Raw genomic sequence first — 16,069 nt, 5'->3', positions numbered from 1 at the left:
TGTTCATATGACTTTGTCACTTTTTAACCAGGTTTTGAGACTCTGGGATATTCAGCACCAGCTGTCCATCCAGAGGATAGCTTGTTCTTTCTCCAAAAGTCAGGACTTCAGATGTCTCTTCCACTTTGATGAAGCCCACGGACGACTTTTCATCTCATTTAATAACCAGCTCGGACTGTTGGCAATGAAAAGCGAGGCCAGCAAGAGGGTGAAGAGTCACAAGAAAGCAGTCACTTGTGTTCTTTACAGTTCAGTCTTGAAGCAGGTAATGATGCTCCTCTGTCACTCTTCTGACACGTCCCCATGTCCAGAGGCTCATTTCCTTAATTCAGTGTAAGGCAACTGAGGACAAATAGAAAAAAAAAAAAAAAACCGTGGGGAAGAAATGATTGAACAGCCATGTGCTTTTCTGCAATAATGTGTGTTCAGGTGGAATTGAAGGGTGATTTCGTGTCCAGCCCGTGACCACAGCAGCACAGATAGAGTTGTAAGGAATTAGGATAGTCCGACTAAAACAAACACAACGTGTAATATAATTGAGCTTCTGTTCGTCGCTGGCTAGTTTGGGTCTTGGTGCCAAATGCCAGTGAACCTGGCTGTAAAGTTCTCTTTTATGAGCACCATCCTCCTGGATCTCCGCGGAAAGTTCTGAAATATGCATGAAATGTAATTAGCAGAGATCCATTTTGCCAGGCATATTTTACACCAGCGGCTCACAGTGGCAGCCCGGAATGTATTCATAATAAAATGATTCAGTTAAATGTGGCGCCACTTGGTATGCAGCGCCAGCGGCGTCTGTCTCCCCGCTACTTTAATGACACTTTGCAGCCTTTGCTTACGGGATCGCCACCTGCATGTCAATGAGGACGCCCTTGCTCCTCTGGACCTCCTCTGGACCCCAGGCCTTCCAAGAGGACCAGCTTGCGGCGTCGTGGAGGGAGAGGCACCGGGGAAGTTTAGCCTGCTGCAGTGATCACCTCAGGCCTGATGGTAACTGCACAGCAGGAGCGGAGCAGAGAGCTGGTATCCAGCTTGCGGCCAATTAAACAGTAACTCCAACCCGTCCTCCCTTCCCCTCCGCAGAAGCTTCTGCGCTCGTGCAGAAATGAGTGGTTCGGTTTTTGTGCAAGGGGTGGAAAGCCCTTTGTTGGTAATGAGTAGTGTGCCGTGTCAGTACTTTAAACACTCTGTTTTCTGGTTATTGTAGGAGATAAAAATCCTTTACAAAACAATCCATTTCGAATTCCATCTGCGGGGAACATTCTCCCGTAAATGTTTTACTGAAGTTTATGAAGGCAGCCAGTTAATTCGGCTCCCTGGTGGCCACTGAGAGATGTTATTTATTTCCAGGAGAACATTTTGCTAATTGAGATCTGCAAAATTAAAAAGCTAGGTCTGTACGTGGATGTGAAGCTCTTATGTTGTCTCGCCATTAGATGAGCAATCTCCCAGGCGGAATTCAGGAAACGGGACACGAAGATGAGGGATCTCCCATTTGGGATGTGAAGATAAAGCCAAGATAGCGGAAATATAGGCGAATTGCAGGGAACAATAGAACACGCACATATGGGGTACAAGCGGGAAGAATCACGTATGGTTGAGTTGGGTGTTCACACCTCTACTTATTTTTGCTGTTAGCAGTATAAATAATTAAAAGCATCAATATGTATATAAAGCACATAGAACCGACCCTAGCATACGTGTTTCGTAACTATAGCGGCTAGGCTACAGAGAAACACTTTAATGTGGCATTACATTTATAATTATAAACATGTATTGCAGTTAGGAGCAAAGAAAACAAAGTCACCCACAGTCCCACCCCCCAGTGAGAATGTATCATTTCAGAGTAATTAGACCAAGCAAATAAAACAGTTTTGAACAAGTCCAGGTGCCAGGAATGAGGAGTCAGATTCCTATACTCCCGTCTCTTCCTTCCAGTAGCTCGGGGAGATTCAGGTCCAGACCATCTTGGTGTTCACTGCTAAGCAGGGGCTCAATTCAGGATTGAGGGATGGAAGAAGGGGAGGCAGACACATTCCTAATTCACACCTTCAAGGTGGAATACAGTAAAACGCAGTAGAGATGAGAGCAAAGTGCTGTGTCCACGGCGGGTGGTCAGTTCTGCCTGGGGCTGGGCTGGGTGACAGAACAGAGCCCTGAAGTCTTAGAGTGGGACTCTGTAAAAGGGGAAGGAAGCAGTTCCAGACAGAAGACACAGCATGAGCTTTCAGAGAGCCTCCCGTACTCACAGGACATTTTTTTTTTTTCAACAGGGAGAGGATTTATTCTGGTGTTTGCAGGTACTTAGCAAATGTTGTGGGAGTTGAGGCAGTAAAGGGAGTTTACAGCCAGATTGTGAACGGCATTCACTGAATGTACCACAGCCTGGTCTTGGAAAAATAAAGCATGGGCTTGAGTTTAAAACGGCAATTTTCGGGGTGCCTGGGGGGCTCGGTTGGTCACATGTTCAGCTCTTGGTTTCAGCTCAGGTCATGATCCCAGGATGAGGGAATTGAGCCCTGCATCGGGCTCTGCGTTGAGCTCCATGCTGAGTATGGAGCCTGCTTGTGATTCTTTGTCTCCCCCTCTCTCTGCCCCTCCCTCCCTCCACTAAAATAAAAACTAAAAAATTAAAAAGAAAAAACCAGCAGTTTCACAGTGTGACCTCAGACCCCTGAGGGAGCTCAGATTCTTTCAGAGAATCTGCAAGATCAAAACTCTTTTCATCATAGTAGTAGTCATTCACGTTTTTCATTATTGTCTCCTGAGTGTATACTGGGGTTTTCTAGAGGCTGCGTGAGGGGTGATGACATCATTGCTGTAATGGTTAAAAGAATATAAGCTTTTGTATTCTTGTGTTTTCACAGTTTCTCAGTTTAAATTTCTAATATGGTAAATATATAGTATATTTATCTTTGTCTCTGTCTCCCACATAAACTAAACCTGTTTGGATTCTTCAGTAATTTTTAAGAGCCTTAAGGGATCCCAAGATCCCTTTGAGAGAGAGAGAGAGAGAGAGAGAGAGAGAGAGAGAGAGAGCACATGCATGGGAGGGGCAGAGAGAGAGAGAGAGAGGAGAGAGAGAATCCCAAGCAGGCTCCACAATGTCAGGGAAGAGTTAGAAAAGGCGCTCGGACCCATGAACTGTAAGATCATGACGTGAACCGAAATCATGCATTGGACACTTAACCAACTGAGCTGTCCAGGTGCCCCCAAGATCTAAAGTTTTTAGATCTGCTGAGTTAGATCAGAGTTCAGGGTCCAGCAGATAGCTTAACATGTCTAAGCTTCAGTTGATTGACTCTTAAAAATGTATGTGTCTTGTGGTGAGGGTGTTGGGTGATGGAGGTGGGGAGCATAGATGTGAAATTGGCAACAGCACATATCTTTGCAGCATTGCTTTGCTATAGCCTGCCTCTTAGAAACAACCAGCTTTATCAAGGCTCCCCCTGCCCCCTATACCTCTCAGGCTAAATGCTGGTGATTTACGACACTACTATTCTTAAACTTCTTGCTATTCCTTAATCTTTGTTTTAACCATGTGCATGTGAAAGCAAGATGTTAGGAGGATTAGAATGGAGGAGGGGATCCTGAATTGGGCTTATCGGGGAACACCACTTTAGGAGAGGTAGTTGTTGATCCTGCCCCTTCTCTCCTCACTTCCTGCTCATAAACATTCATCCCCAGAGCTCCTCTTGGGCCTCTCCGCTCCCAGAATCTGCAGGGACACCCCACACTTACCTCTCCCCTCTCTGAGTGTTGCTCACATTTCTAGTTGTTTCCCGTCAAACGCTTAACTAAACTCCCATTTTTCTCTCCTCCTTTGATTTTGATGTAAGGGGAAAGATCCTTCCATTCCACTTCTGTATCTCCCTACAACTCCTTAGACTCTCCCGAGCATCAAATACATCTCAATTGCTAGATTTGGTCACATATCACCCTTTCTCATTCCAGGTTCAAAAGGAATCCAGGCTTTTTCAGTCCACAGGAACTTGTTCTTGGGTTATCTGGTTTGGTGGGGTTTTTTGTTTTTTGTTTTGTTTTGTTTTGGTAGACTTTCTCTTTGTCTGAGTTTAATGAAAACCTCCCTTTCTGTTGTCATTTTAATATGTTGCCGAAGCTTTATTATTATTTCGTTCTCTTTGGACTTCGGCAGAGACCTGACATAATCCCTGTATTAAAGCAACTGGGCGCAGCTCTGCGACTTTTCTTTATCCACCTGCCTTTTGGTATCCTTGTACCCTAATCTAAGAAAGTGATGTTATACCCTGCAAAATCTTTTAAAAGAAACCACATGCTTTACCTCACCCGGCAAAGCTTGCCCTCACAGCTCACAGCAGAACAAGTTGGGACAGGATGAAGGAGTCCCTGGAATGCTGAATTTTGAAAGAATCAAAGGAACTCAATATCCCCGAGGCAGTTCTATGAACTGTCTTTCATAGTTCTTATGAATAGAACTTATGAAAGAAGTTCTAATGAACTGTCTTTGCACCGAGTTCTTAAATAGAGCTTTTATTAAAAACTCATGAGGTTAGGAAACTTAAAAGAAATGTATTTGTGGGACTCCTATAAACTGGAATAGATAAAATTTCTGAGTGATCACTCTGGCTCTCATCCTAATGATGTGGGTTTATGTTGTTTTTGTAAAATATGGTGATGTTTCAGTTTGTCTTGCATCTAGGACACATTTATAGTCAGACTAGATATTTAGGCATCATTGCATTTAGGCAGGGAACCATATTAACTATTTTTTATTATTTAAATAACTTAGCTTTGTAAAGCACTACATGCTTATTATAAGAAATTAAAACAATGCAGTAAGCTCAAATAAGGAACTAAGTATTGCTGAAATACCATCAATATGTTCTAAATATCTCTGTGTGCATAGAATATTTTATATAAATATGGTTCCGTAAGCTTCTTTTTTATTCTATAATATATTGGAATATATTTCCTTGTACCTAAGTGTATGTAGATCTACTAAATCATTTTTAAAAAGCAGCACAGTATCCCTGTGTGTGTATCATAATTTACTGATCCATTTGCCTTGATGAGAATTTTGCTATTATGAACTTTTTTGTGCATAAATATATTCACACTCATGACTTTATTTCTCTAGGGTAAAATCTTAGGAATGAATTCTAGGTTAAAATATATGCATATTAGATAATTTGATACACAAATTGCCTCCCAGAATCTTGCCATTTTACCCAATCTCCAAGAGTAAGCATATTAATCACATGCATGGTTATGTAAAGAGACATGTCCGCGGCTGCCTGGCTGCCTCCAGCAGGACCCTCGAGATCATTGGTGGGGTTCCCACGTCTCAGCATGGGATGTTGACTTGGAAAATTTGAAGACTAGACCCTCTTCATATTAGCCAGAGTGGTGCTCTTTATCGAGGACCACCTCTTGTACTATCACAGCAAGGCATAATGCCAAATCATTCATTAAAAATGGGGCTGGAGCCTGGGTGGCTCAGTCGGTTAAGCATCCGACTTCAGCTCAGGTCATTCTATAGAACCGCTATTCTATTCATACACAAGGAAACATATATACTCACTTTTAAATATAGATAGATTTAATTCTTAATATTTAAGAATTGATGTTATTTTAAATGCTGTTTACACAAACGATAGCATATTGTATGCACAGAAACACTGTTCTGTACATTGATTTTTCACCTAACAATACAGCCTAAAGATCATCTTATCTCATTACCTAGAGTAGCCTCTTACTTTGTTACAGTTGCACAGTATTCCATTACATGGTTGTAACAAAGTTTTTTCGTCAGCTTGTAACAAAGTTTTTTCGTCAGCTTTTACGGACATTTTTTGATTTCAGTATTTTTATATTACAAATAATGTAGTAGTTTTCAACCTTGAACACACAGATTTTAGCACTAGTGAGGAAATATCTGTGGAATAAATTCCTAGAGCTGAAATTATGGAGTCAGAGAGTATTTATGTCAGTGACCTTGATGGATATCGTCAAATAGTCTCCATAAAAGCCACCCTTTCCTCAGCCTCTCTCAACATCACAGTCTCAGCCTTTTTTAAAAAAAGAATTTTTGTTTTTTTGAAGACCACTTTCAGGTTCACAGCAAAATTGAGTAGAAAGTACAAAGATACCCCCATAGGCCCCCTGTCTTCCCACACTCATACCCTGCCCCACTATCCACACCCACCACTAGAGTGGTACATTTATTGCAAATGATGAACCTATACTGACACATCATTATCACCAAGCGTAACCACAGTTTACATTAGGGCCAATCTTGGTGTAGTACATTCTGAGAGTTTAGACAAATGTATAATCTCATGTATCCACCATTATAGCATACAGCCTTTTCAGATTGGCTTCTATCACTCAGTAATCTGCATTTATGTTTTCTCTATGTATTTCAATGGCTTGAGCGATCTTTTTTTTTTTTAATATTGAATGGTATTCCATTGTATAGATGTTCCACCGTTTATTTATCCATTCACTTACTGAAGGACATCTTTTTTAAATTTTTTTAAAATTTTTTTTAACGTTTATTTATTTATTTATTTATTTTTTCAGTTGAAGTTTTCTTTTAATGAAAGACCCAAAAATATGGAACGCTTCACGAATTTGCGTGTCATCCTTGCGCAGGGGCCATGCTAATCTTCTCTGTATCGTTCCAATTTTAGTATATGTGCTGCCGAAGCGAGCACTATTTATTTTTGAGACAGAGAGAGACAGAGCATGAACGGGGGAGGGGCAGAGAGAGAGAGGGAGACACAGATTCTGAAAACAGGCTTCAGGCTCTGAGCAGTCAGCACAGAGCCTGACGCGGGGCTCGAATTCATGGACAGTGAGATCGTGACCTGAGCCGAAGTAGGACGCTTAACCGACTGAGCCACCCAGGCACCCCTTTTTAAATTTTTTTTAATGTTTATTTTTGAGAGAGAGAGAGGAGAGACAGAATGCAAGTGGGGGAGGGGCAGAGAGAGAGACAGAGACAGAATCTGAAATAGGCTCCAGGCTCTGAGTTGTCAGCACAGAGCCCAACGCAGGGCTCAAACTCACAAACCATGAGATCATGACCTGAGCCCAAGTTGGATGCTTAACCGACTGAGCCACCCTGGTGCCCCTTACTGAAGGACATCTTGGCTGCGTTCCTGTATTGGCTATTATGAATAAAGCTTCTATAAACTTCCATGCATAGGCTTTTGTGTGGTCATGAGTTTTTAACTCCTTTGGGTAAATATCAAGAAACATGATTGGGAGCTTGTATGGTAAGAATATGCTTAGTTTTGTGCCTCCCAACGTGGCTGTACCAGTTTGCTTTCACACAGGCAATAAGAATGAATGATCTTACTGCTTTACAGCCTCATCAGCATTTGATGTTGTCAGTGTTCCAGATTTAAGCCATTCTATTGGAACGTGTAGTGTGTACAATAGATGTATAGTATCACATTATTATTTTACCTTGTATTTCCCCAATGCCATATAATGTGGAACATCTTTTCATATGCTTATTTGCCATTTGTTTATATTGTTTGGTTAGGTGTCTGTTAAGATCTTTGGCCCATTTTTTAATTGGATTGTTTTCTTGTTGAATTTTAAGAGTTTTTGTATATTTTGTATATTCTGGGTAACAGTTCACTTCAACATAAGTGTCTTTTGAAAATAATTTCTCCAAATCTGTGCCTTACCTTTTCATTCTCTTGACAGTGTCTTTTGCAGAGCAGAAATTTTTAAATTTAATGAAGTCCAGCTTATCAGTTTTTGTCTTTCATGGACCATACCTTCAACGTTTTATCTAAGAAGTCATTGCCAAACCCAAGGTCATTTAAATTTTCTCCAATGTGTCTTCTTGGCGTTTTACAGTTTTGTGTTTTATGTTTTTAGGTCTGTGATCCATTGTGTTGGTTTTTGTGAAGGGCTTGAGGTCTGCGTCTAGATTCATCTTCTTACATATGGATGTCCAGTTATTCCTGCACCATTTGTTGGAAACACTATCCTGTCTCCGTTATACTGCCCTGGTTTCTTTGGCAAAGATCAGTTGACCGCATTTATGTGCATCTATTTTTGGGGCTCTTTTTTCTGTTCCATTGATCTAGTTGTCCATTTTTATGCCAGTATTATACTGTGTTGATTATTGAAGCTTCATGGTAAATCATGAAGTTGGCAGTGTCAGTCTTCCAATTTTGTTCTTTTCCTATAATATTGTGTTAGCTCATTTGGGTCTTTGGTCTCTTTATGCAAAGTTTAGAATCGGTTTGTCAATATCCACAAAATGACTTGCTGGGATTTTTATTTGCATTGCATGGTATATATTGGTTAAGTTGGGGAGAACTGAGATCTTCAAAATATTGAGTTTTCCTATCCATAAAATATGGAATATCTCCATTTAGTTAGTTCTTTGATTTCATTTATCAGAGGTCTATAGTTTATGTCATATAGATCTTGTTCATTTTTTAAATTATACCTAAGTATTTAATTTCAGTAACTACGAATGTAAATGGAATTGCATTTTTATTTTCAAATTCTACTTTTCATTGCTGCTTTATAGGAAAATGATTGACTTTTATATATTAACCTTGTATCCTGCTATCTTGCTGTAATCACTTTGGTTCTAGGAGTTTTTTATTTATGCTTTTGTATTTTCTACATAGAGGATCATGTCATCTGTTAACCAAGGCAATTTATTCCTTCTTTTCTAATCTTTATACCTTTTATTTCCTTTACTTGTCTTAGTGGGTTAGGTAAAGTTTCTAGATGATGCTGAAAAGGAGTGATAAGAGGGGATATGCTTGCCTTTTACCTTAGTATGGAAGCTTCGTGTTTCTCACCATTAAGTATGATATTAGCTCTATGTTTTTTGCAAGTACTCTATCAAGTGGAGGAAGTTTCCCTCTACTGGTAGTTTACAGGTATATATATGTATATATATATATATATATGTATATATATATCTTTTTTTTTTGATAGAGACAGAGAGAGAGAACGAGGGGGAGCAGGGGAGAGGCAGAGGGAGAGGGTGAGAGAGAATCCTAAGCAGGCTCCCCTATCACAGAGCCTGACAACTGTGAGACCTCGATCTGAGTTGAAATCAAGAGCCAGTCACTTAACCACCTGAGACACCTGAGTACCCCAAGTTTACTGATAATTTTTATCATGAATAGGTATTGGATTTTGTCAGATGCTTTTTCTGCATCTACTAATATCACATGATGTTTCTTCCTATCAATGTGATGGTTTGCATTAATTGATTTTTAAATGTTGAAGCAGCCTTGCATACCTGGAATAAGTATCACTTGGTTACGCTATGTGACTTTTTTTATGCATTGTTGGATTTGATTTGCTATTATTTTGTTAAGTATTGGTGCATCTATGTTTATGAGACATATTGGTCTGTGGTTTTCTTTTCTGTAATGTCTTTGGTTTTGGTATTTTGTTTGGTTAGGGTGATGCTGGCCTCATAGAATGAGTCAGGAAGTATTCCCTCTGCTTCTATCCTCTGAACAAGACTATAGTAATTTGGTATCATTTCTTTCTTAAATTTTCATAGAATTCATCAATGAACCCATTCATCCTATGCTTTCTGTTTTGGAACATTATGTGTTTTTAACTTTTTTTAAGTTTATTTATTTATTTTGAGAGAGAGAGGCAGGGAGGGGCAGAGAGAGAATCCCAAGCAGGCTCTGCACTAACAGAGCGGAGCCTGATGCAGGGCTAGAACTTCATGAACCATGAGATCATGACGTGGTTATGAGTCAAGCGTGGTTAAGAGTCACGCTTAACCAACTGAGCCACCCAGGTGCTCCTGATTTAGAATATTATTAATTATACAGATTCATAGAGGTACATGCACCCCAATGTTCATAGCAACCTTGTCAACAATAGCCAAACGATAGAAAGATTCCAATTGTCCATCGACTGATAAGTGAATAAAGAAGATGTGGTACATATATACAATGGCATATTACTTGGCCATCAAAAATAATGAAATCTTGCCATTTGCAATGACATGGATGGAACTAGAGTGTATTACACTAACGAAATCAGAGAGAGACGAATAAATACCATGCGATTTCAGTCATGTGGAATTTAACAAAATAGATGAACATTTGGGAAGAGGGAAAAAGAGAGAGGGAAACAAATCATAAGAGACTCTTAATGATATAGGACAAACTGAGGGTTGATGAAGGGAGGTAGGTGGGGGATGGGCTAGATGGGGGATGGGCATTAATGAGGGCACATATGATGATGAGCACTGAGTGTTGTATATAAGTGATGAATCACTGAATTCTACTGACACCAATATTGCACTGAGTGTTGACTAACTAGAATTTAAATAATTTTTTTAAAAAGGCACATTATTAACTATTGATTTAATTTTTTTCACTGATATAAGCCTATTTGGACTTCTCTTATGTCTATTTTTTTCTAATATGTCTATTTCTCGTGAGAATTTGGGAAGATTGTGTATTTAAATAAGTTGGCCGATTTTGTCTAGGTTGTCAAATTTGTAGGCATAGAGTTTTTATAGTATGTATTCCTCTATTATCCTTTTAATGTCTATGGGATCTTTAGTGATGTCCCCTCTTTCATTTCTGATATTAGTGATTTATGTCTTCTCTCTTCTTTTTTTTCTTACTTAGGCTAGCTAAAGTCTTATCAGTTTTACTGATCTTTTCAATAAAGGTTTTGGTTTCACTGACTTTATTAATTTTTGGTTTTCAGTTTCATTGATTTCTGCTCTAACTTTAATTTTTTCTTTTCTTCTGCTTACTTTTAATTGCATTAACTTTTCTAATATATGCATAAATTTTCCTCTAAGCATTGCTTTCTCTGCATCCTAAAATTTTTATTTGTGTTTTAATTTAGTTAATATTTTAAAAATGCTCTTGAGAGTTTCTTTGACCTATGTGTTATTTAGAAATGTGCCATTTTTTTTTATTTAAAAAAAAATTTTTTTTTTCAACGTTTATTTATTTTTGGGACAGAGAGAGACAGAGCATGAACGGGGGAGGGGCAGAGAGAGAGGGAGACACAGAATCTGAAACAGGCTCCAGGCTCTGATCCATCAGCCCAGAGCCTGACGCGGGGCTCGAGCTCACGGACCGCGAGATCGTGACCTGGCTGAAGTCGGACGCTTAACCGACTACGCCACCCAGGCGCCCCAAGAAATGTGCCATTTAATCTCCAAGTATTAAGGGATTTTTCTAGTTACCTTTCTGTTGTTGATTTCTAGTTTAATTTCACTGTGGTCGAAGACCAGACATTGTATGATTTTTATTCTTTTAAATTTGTTTAAGGTGTGTTTTATGTCCCAAAATATGGGGCATATTATTTTGGTGAAAGTTCCATACAAGCTTGAGAAGAATATGTATTTTGTCATTGTTGCATGAGGTAGTTTATTTTATATTTGTATCCACTTGATTGATGATATTGTTGAGTTCAACTATACCATTACTGATTTTCTGCCTGCTGGTTCTGTCCCTTTCTGAAAGAGGAGTGTTGAAATCTTCAACTATAAAAGCGGATTAATGTATTTCTCCTTACAGTTCTACCAGTTTCGCCTCCTGTGGTTTGATGCAGTTTGTTAGAGTCACACACATTAAGGAATGTTATGTGTTCTTGGAGACTTGACCCTTTATTATTATTCCCGTCTTCATCCCTAATAACCTTCTTGCTCTAAAGTCTGCTTTGTCTGAAATCACTATAGCTACTCCCATGTCCTTTTCATTTGTGGTAGCATGGCATATCATTCTTTGTCCATTTTACTTTCAATCTGAATGTATTTTTATATTTAAATTGAGTTTCCTTTATACGACATATAGTTGGGTCTTGATTTTTTTATCCAATCTGACAATCTGGCTTGATTTGTTCATTTAGTGCATTTAGATTCAAAGTGATTATTGATATAGTTGGATAAATAGCTTTCACTTTGTCACTGTTTTCTATTGGTTGCCCTCGTTCTTTGTTCCTGTTTTAATCTTCTGTTCCTTTTCTATGGTTTTAATTGATTCTATTTCCTCTCTTTTTTTAGCATATCAGTTACATTTTGCTTTTAGCTTTTGAAAAATGGTTGCTCTAGAGTTTTCAATGTACGTTTATAACAGATCCCAGTCCACATTCACATAACACTATATTACTTTACAAGTAGTTTTCATGCCTTATAATAACAAAATAATGTAATTCCTCCCTCTTTCCCCCTGTATCACTGTTGTCATTCATTTCCCTTATATATTAACATATATCTCTATATAATCATGTATGTATACATAAGCATACATAATTTAGTGCATTGTTGGTATTATTGTTTTGATTGTTAGATCAAATTAAGATCAATTAAGAACAAGAAAAATAGGAGGTTTTGCAAGATGGCGGCTTAGGAGGACGCTGGGCTCACTGCTCGTCCTGCTGATCACTTAGATTCCATCTACACCTGCCTAAATAACCCAGAAAACCGCCAGAGGATTAGCAGAACGGAGTCGCCGGAGCCAAACGCAGACGAGAGGCCCACGGAAGAGGGTAGGAAGGGCGGCGAGGCGGTGCGCGCTCCACGGACTGGCGGGAGGGAGCCGGGGCGGAGGGGCGGCTCGCCGGCCAAGCAGAGCCCCCGAGTCTGGCTTGCAAAAGCGGAGGGGCCGGGCGGACTGTGTTCCGACAACAAGCGCGACTTAGCGTCTGGGAGGTCATAAGTTAACAGATCTGCTCAGAAAGCGGGAAGGCTGGAGGACAAAGGGAGGGAGAGTTGCTGAGCTCCCGGACGACAGAGCTCAGTTTGGTGGGGAACAAAGGCGCTCGCCAGCGCCATCTCCCCCGCCCATCCCCCAGCCAAAATCCCAAAGAGAACCAGTTCCTGCCGGGGAACTTGCTCGCTCCGCGCAAACACCCAACTCTGCGCTTCTGCGGAGCCAAACCTCCGGCAGCGGATCTGACTCCCTCCCGCTGCCACAGGGCCCCTCCTGAAGTGGATCACCTAAGGAGAAGCGATCTAAGCCTGCCCCTCCTGCCCCCGTGCACCTTGCCTACCCACCCCAGCTAATATGCCAGATCCCCAGCATCACAAGCCTGGCAGGGTGCAAGTAGCCCAGACAGCCACACCACCCCACAGTGAATCCCGCCCCTAGGAGAGGGGAAGAGAAGGCACACACCAGTCTGACTGTGGCCCCAGCGGTGGGCTGGGGGCAGACATCAGGTCTGACTGCGGCCCCGCCCACCAACTCCAGTTATACACCACAGCACAGGGGAAGTGCCCTGCAGGTCCTCACCACGCCAGGGACTATCCAAAATGACCAAGCGGAAGAATTCCCCTCAGAAGAATCTCCAGGAAATAACAACAGCTAATGAGCTCATCAAAAAGGATTTAAATAATATAACAGAAAGTGAATTTAGAATAATAGTCATAAAATTAATCGCTGGGCTTGAAAACAGTATACAGGACAGCAGAGAATCTCTTGCTACAGAGATCAAGGGACTAAGGAACAGTCACGAGGAGCTGAAAAACGCTTTAAACGAAATGCATAACAAAATGGAAACCACCACGGCTCGGCTTGAAGAGGCAGAGGAGAGAATAGGTGAACTAGAAGATAAAGTTATGGAAAAAGAGGAAGCTGAGAAAAAGAGAGATAAAAAAATCCAGGAGTATGAGGGGAAAATTAGAGAACTAAGTGATACACTAAAAAGAAATAATATACGCATAATTGGTATCCCAGAGGAGGAAGAGAGAGGGAAAGGTGCTGAAGGGGTACTTGAAGAAATAATAGCTGAGAACTTCCCTGAACTGGGGAAGGAAAAAGGCATTGAAATCCAAGAGGCACAGAGAACTCCCTTCAGACGTAACTTGAATCGATCTTCTGCATGACATATCATAGTGAAACTGGCAAAATACAAGGATAAAGAGAAAATTCTGAAAGCAGCAAGGGGTAAACGTGCCCTCACATATAAAGGGAGACCTATAAGACTCGTGACTGATCTCTCTTTTGAAACTTGGCAGGCCAGAAAGAATTGGCACGAGATTTTCAGGGTGCTAGACAGAAAAAATATGCAGCCAAGAATCCTTTATCCAGCAAGTCTGTCATTTAGAATAGAAGGAGAGATAAAGGTCTTCCCAAACAAACAAAAACTGAAGGAATTTGTCACCACTAAACCAGCCCTACAAGAGATCCTAAGGGGGACCCTGTGAGACAATGTCCCAGAGACATCACTACAAGCATAAAACATACAGACATCACAATGACTCTAAACCCGTATCTTTCTATAATAACACTGAATGTAAATGGATTAAATGCGCCAACCAAAAGACATAGGGTATCAGAATGGATAAAAAAACAAGACCCATCTATTTGCTGTCTACAAGAGACTCATTTTAGACCTGAGGACACCTTTAGATTGAGAGTGAGGGGATGGAGAACTATTTATCATGCGACTGGAAGCCAAAAGAAAGCTGGAGTAGCCATACTTATATCAGACAAACTAGACTTTAAATTAAAGGCTGTAACAAGAGATGAAGAAGGACATTATATAATAGTTACAGGGTCTATCCATCAGGAAGAGCTAACAATTATAAATGTCTATGCACCGAATACCGGAGCCCCCAAATATATAAAACAATTACTCATAAACATAAGCAACCTTATTGATAAGAATGTGGTAATTGCAGGGGACTTTAACACCCCACTTACAGAAATGGATAGATCATCTAGACACACAGTCAATAAAGAAACAAGGGCCCTGAATGAGACACTGGATCAGATGGACTTGACAGATATATTTAGAACTCTGCATCCCAAAGCAACAGAATATACTTTCTTCTCGAGTGCACATGGAACATTCTCCAAGATAGATCATATACTGGGTCACAAAACAGCCCTTCATAAGTTTACAAGAATTGAAATTATACCATGCTTACTTTCAGACCACAATGCTATGAAGCTTGAAATCAACCACAGAAAAAAGTCTGGAAAACCTCCAAAAGCATGGAGGTTAAAGAACACCCTACTAACGAATGAGTGGGCCAACCAGGCAATTATAGAAGAAATTAAAAAATATATGGAAACAAACGAAAATGAAAATACAACAATCCAAACGCTTTGGGACGCAGCAAAGGCAGTCCTGAGAGGAAAATACATTGCAATCCAGGCCTATCTCAAGAAACAAGAAAAATCCCAAATACAAAATCTAACAGCACACCTAAAGGAACTAGAAGCAGAACAGCAAAGGCAGCCTAAACCCAGCAGAAGAAGAGAAATAATAAAGATCAGAGCAGAAATAAACAATATAGAATCTAAAAAAACTATAGAGCAGATCAACGAAACCAAGAGTTGGTTTTTTGAAAAAATAAACAAAATTGACAAACCTCTAGCCAGGCTTCTCAAAAAGAAAAGGGAGATGACCCAAATAGATAAAATCATGAATGAGAATGGAATTATTACGACCAATCCCTCAGAGATACAAACAATCATCAGGGAATACTATGAAAACTTATATGCCAACAAATTGGACAACCTGGAAGAAATGGACAAATTCCTGAACACCCACACTCTTCCAAAACTCAATCAGGAGGAAATAGAAAGCTTGAACAGACCCATAACCAGCGAAGAAATTGAATCGGTTATCAAAAATCTCCCAACAAATAAGAGTCCAGGACCAGATGGCTTCCCAGGGGAGTTCTACCAGACGTTTAAAGCAGAGATAATACCTATCCTTCTCAAGCTATTCCAAGAAATAGAAAGGGAAGGAAAACTTCCAGACTCATTCTATGAAGCCAGTATTACTTTGATTCCTAAACCAGACAGAGACCCAGTAAAAAAAGAGAACTACAGGCCAATATCCCTGATGAATATGGATGCAAATATTCTCAATAAGATACTAGCAAATCGAATTCAACGGCATATAAAAAGAATTATTCACCATGATCAAGTGGGATTCATTCCTGGGATGCAGGGCTGGTTCAACATTCGCAAATCAATCAACGTGATACATCACATTAACAAAAAAAAAGAGAAGAACCATATGATCCTGTCAATCGATGCAGAAAAGGCCTTCGACAAAATCCAGCACCCTTTCTTAATAAAAACCCTTGAGA

The 16,069-nt window shown here is 40.1% G+C and overlaps 1 protein-coding gene and 1 non-coding gene across 2 annotated transcripts in view; one reads left to right on the top strand and one right to left on the bottom strand.

Annotated features, from left to right (window-relative positions):
- WDR49 (WD repeat domain 49) overlaps nt 1–16,069 on the top strand; it is a 148,278-nt gene that overhangs the window by 60,930 nt on the left and 71,279 nt on the right. Inside the window, exon 8 of the mRNA XM_047876467.1 lies at nt 32–265. Within this exon, the coding sequence (XP_047732423.1) occupies nt 32–265 (234 nt within the window). The remainder of the gene's footprint in view (nt 1–31; nt 266–16,069) is intronic.
- LOC125175793 (U6 spliceosomal RNA) lies at nt 6,592–6,698 on the bottom strand. The gene has a single exon (XR_007155968.1). It is a non-coding gene; the product is annotated as a U6 spliceosomal RNA (small nuclear RNA).

The sequence above is a fragment of the Prionailurus viverrinus genome, chromosome C2 (genome assembly GCF_022837055.1).
Source record: "Prionailurus viverrinus isolate Anna chromosome C2, UM_Priviv_1.0, whole genome shotgun sequence".
Taxonomy (NCBI): Eukaryota; Metazoa; Chordata; class Mammalia; order Carnivora; family Felidae; genus Prionailurus; species Prionailurus viverrinus.
This window is presented reverse-complemented; position numbering and strand designations above follow the sequence as displayed.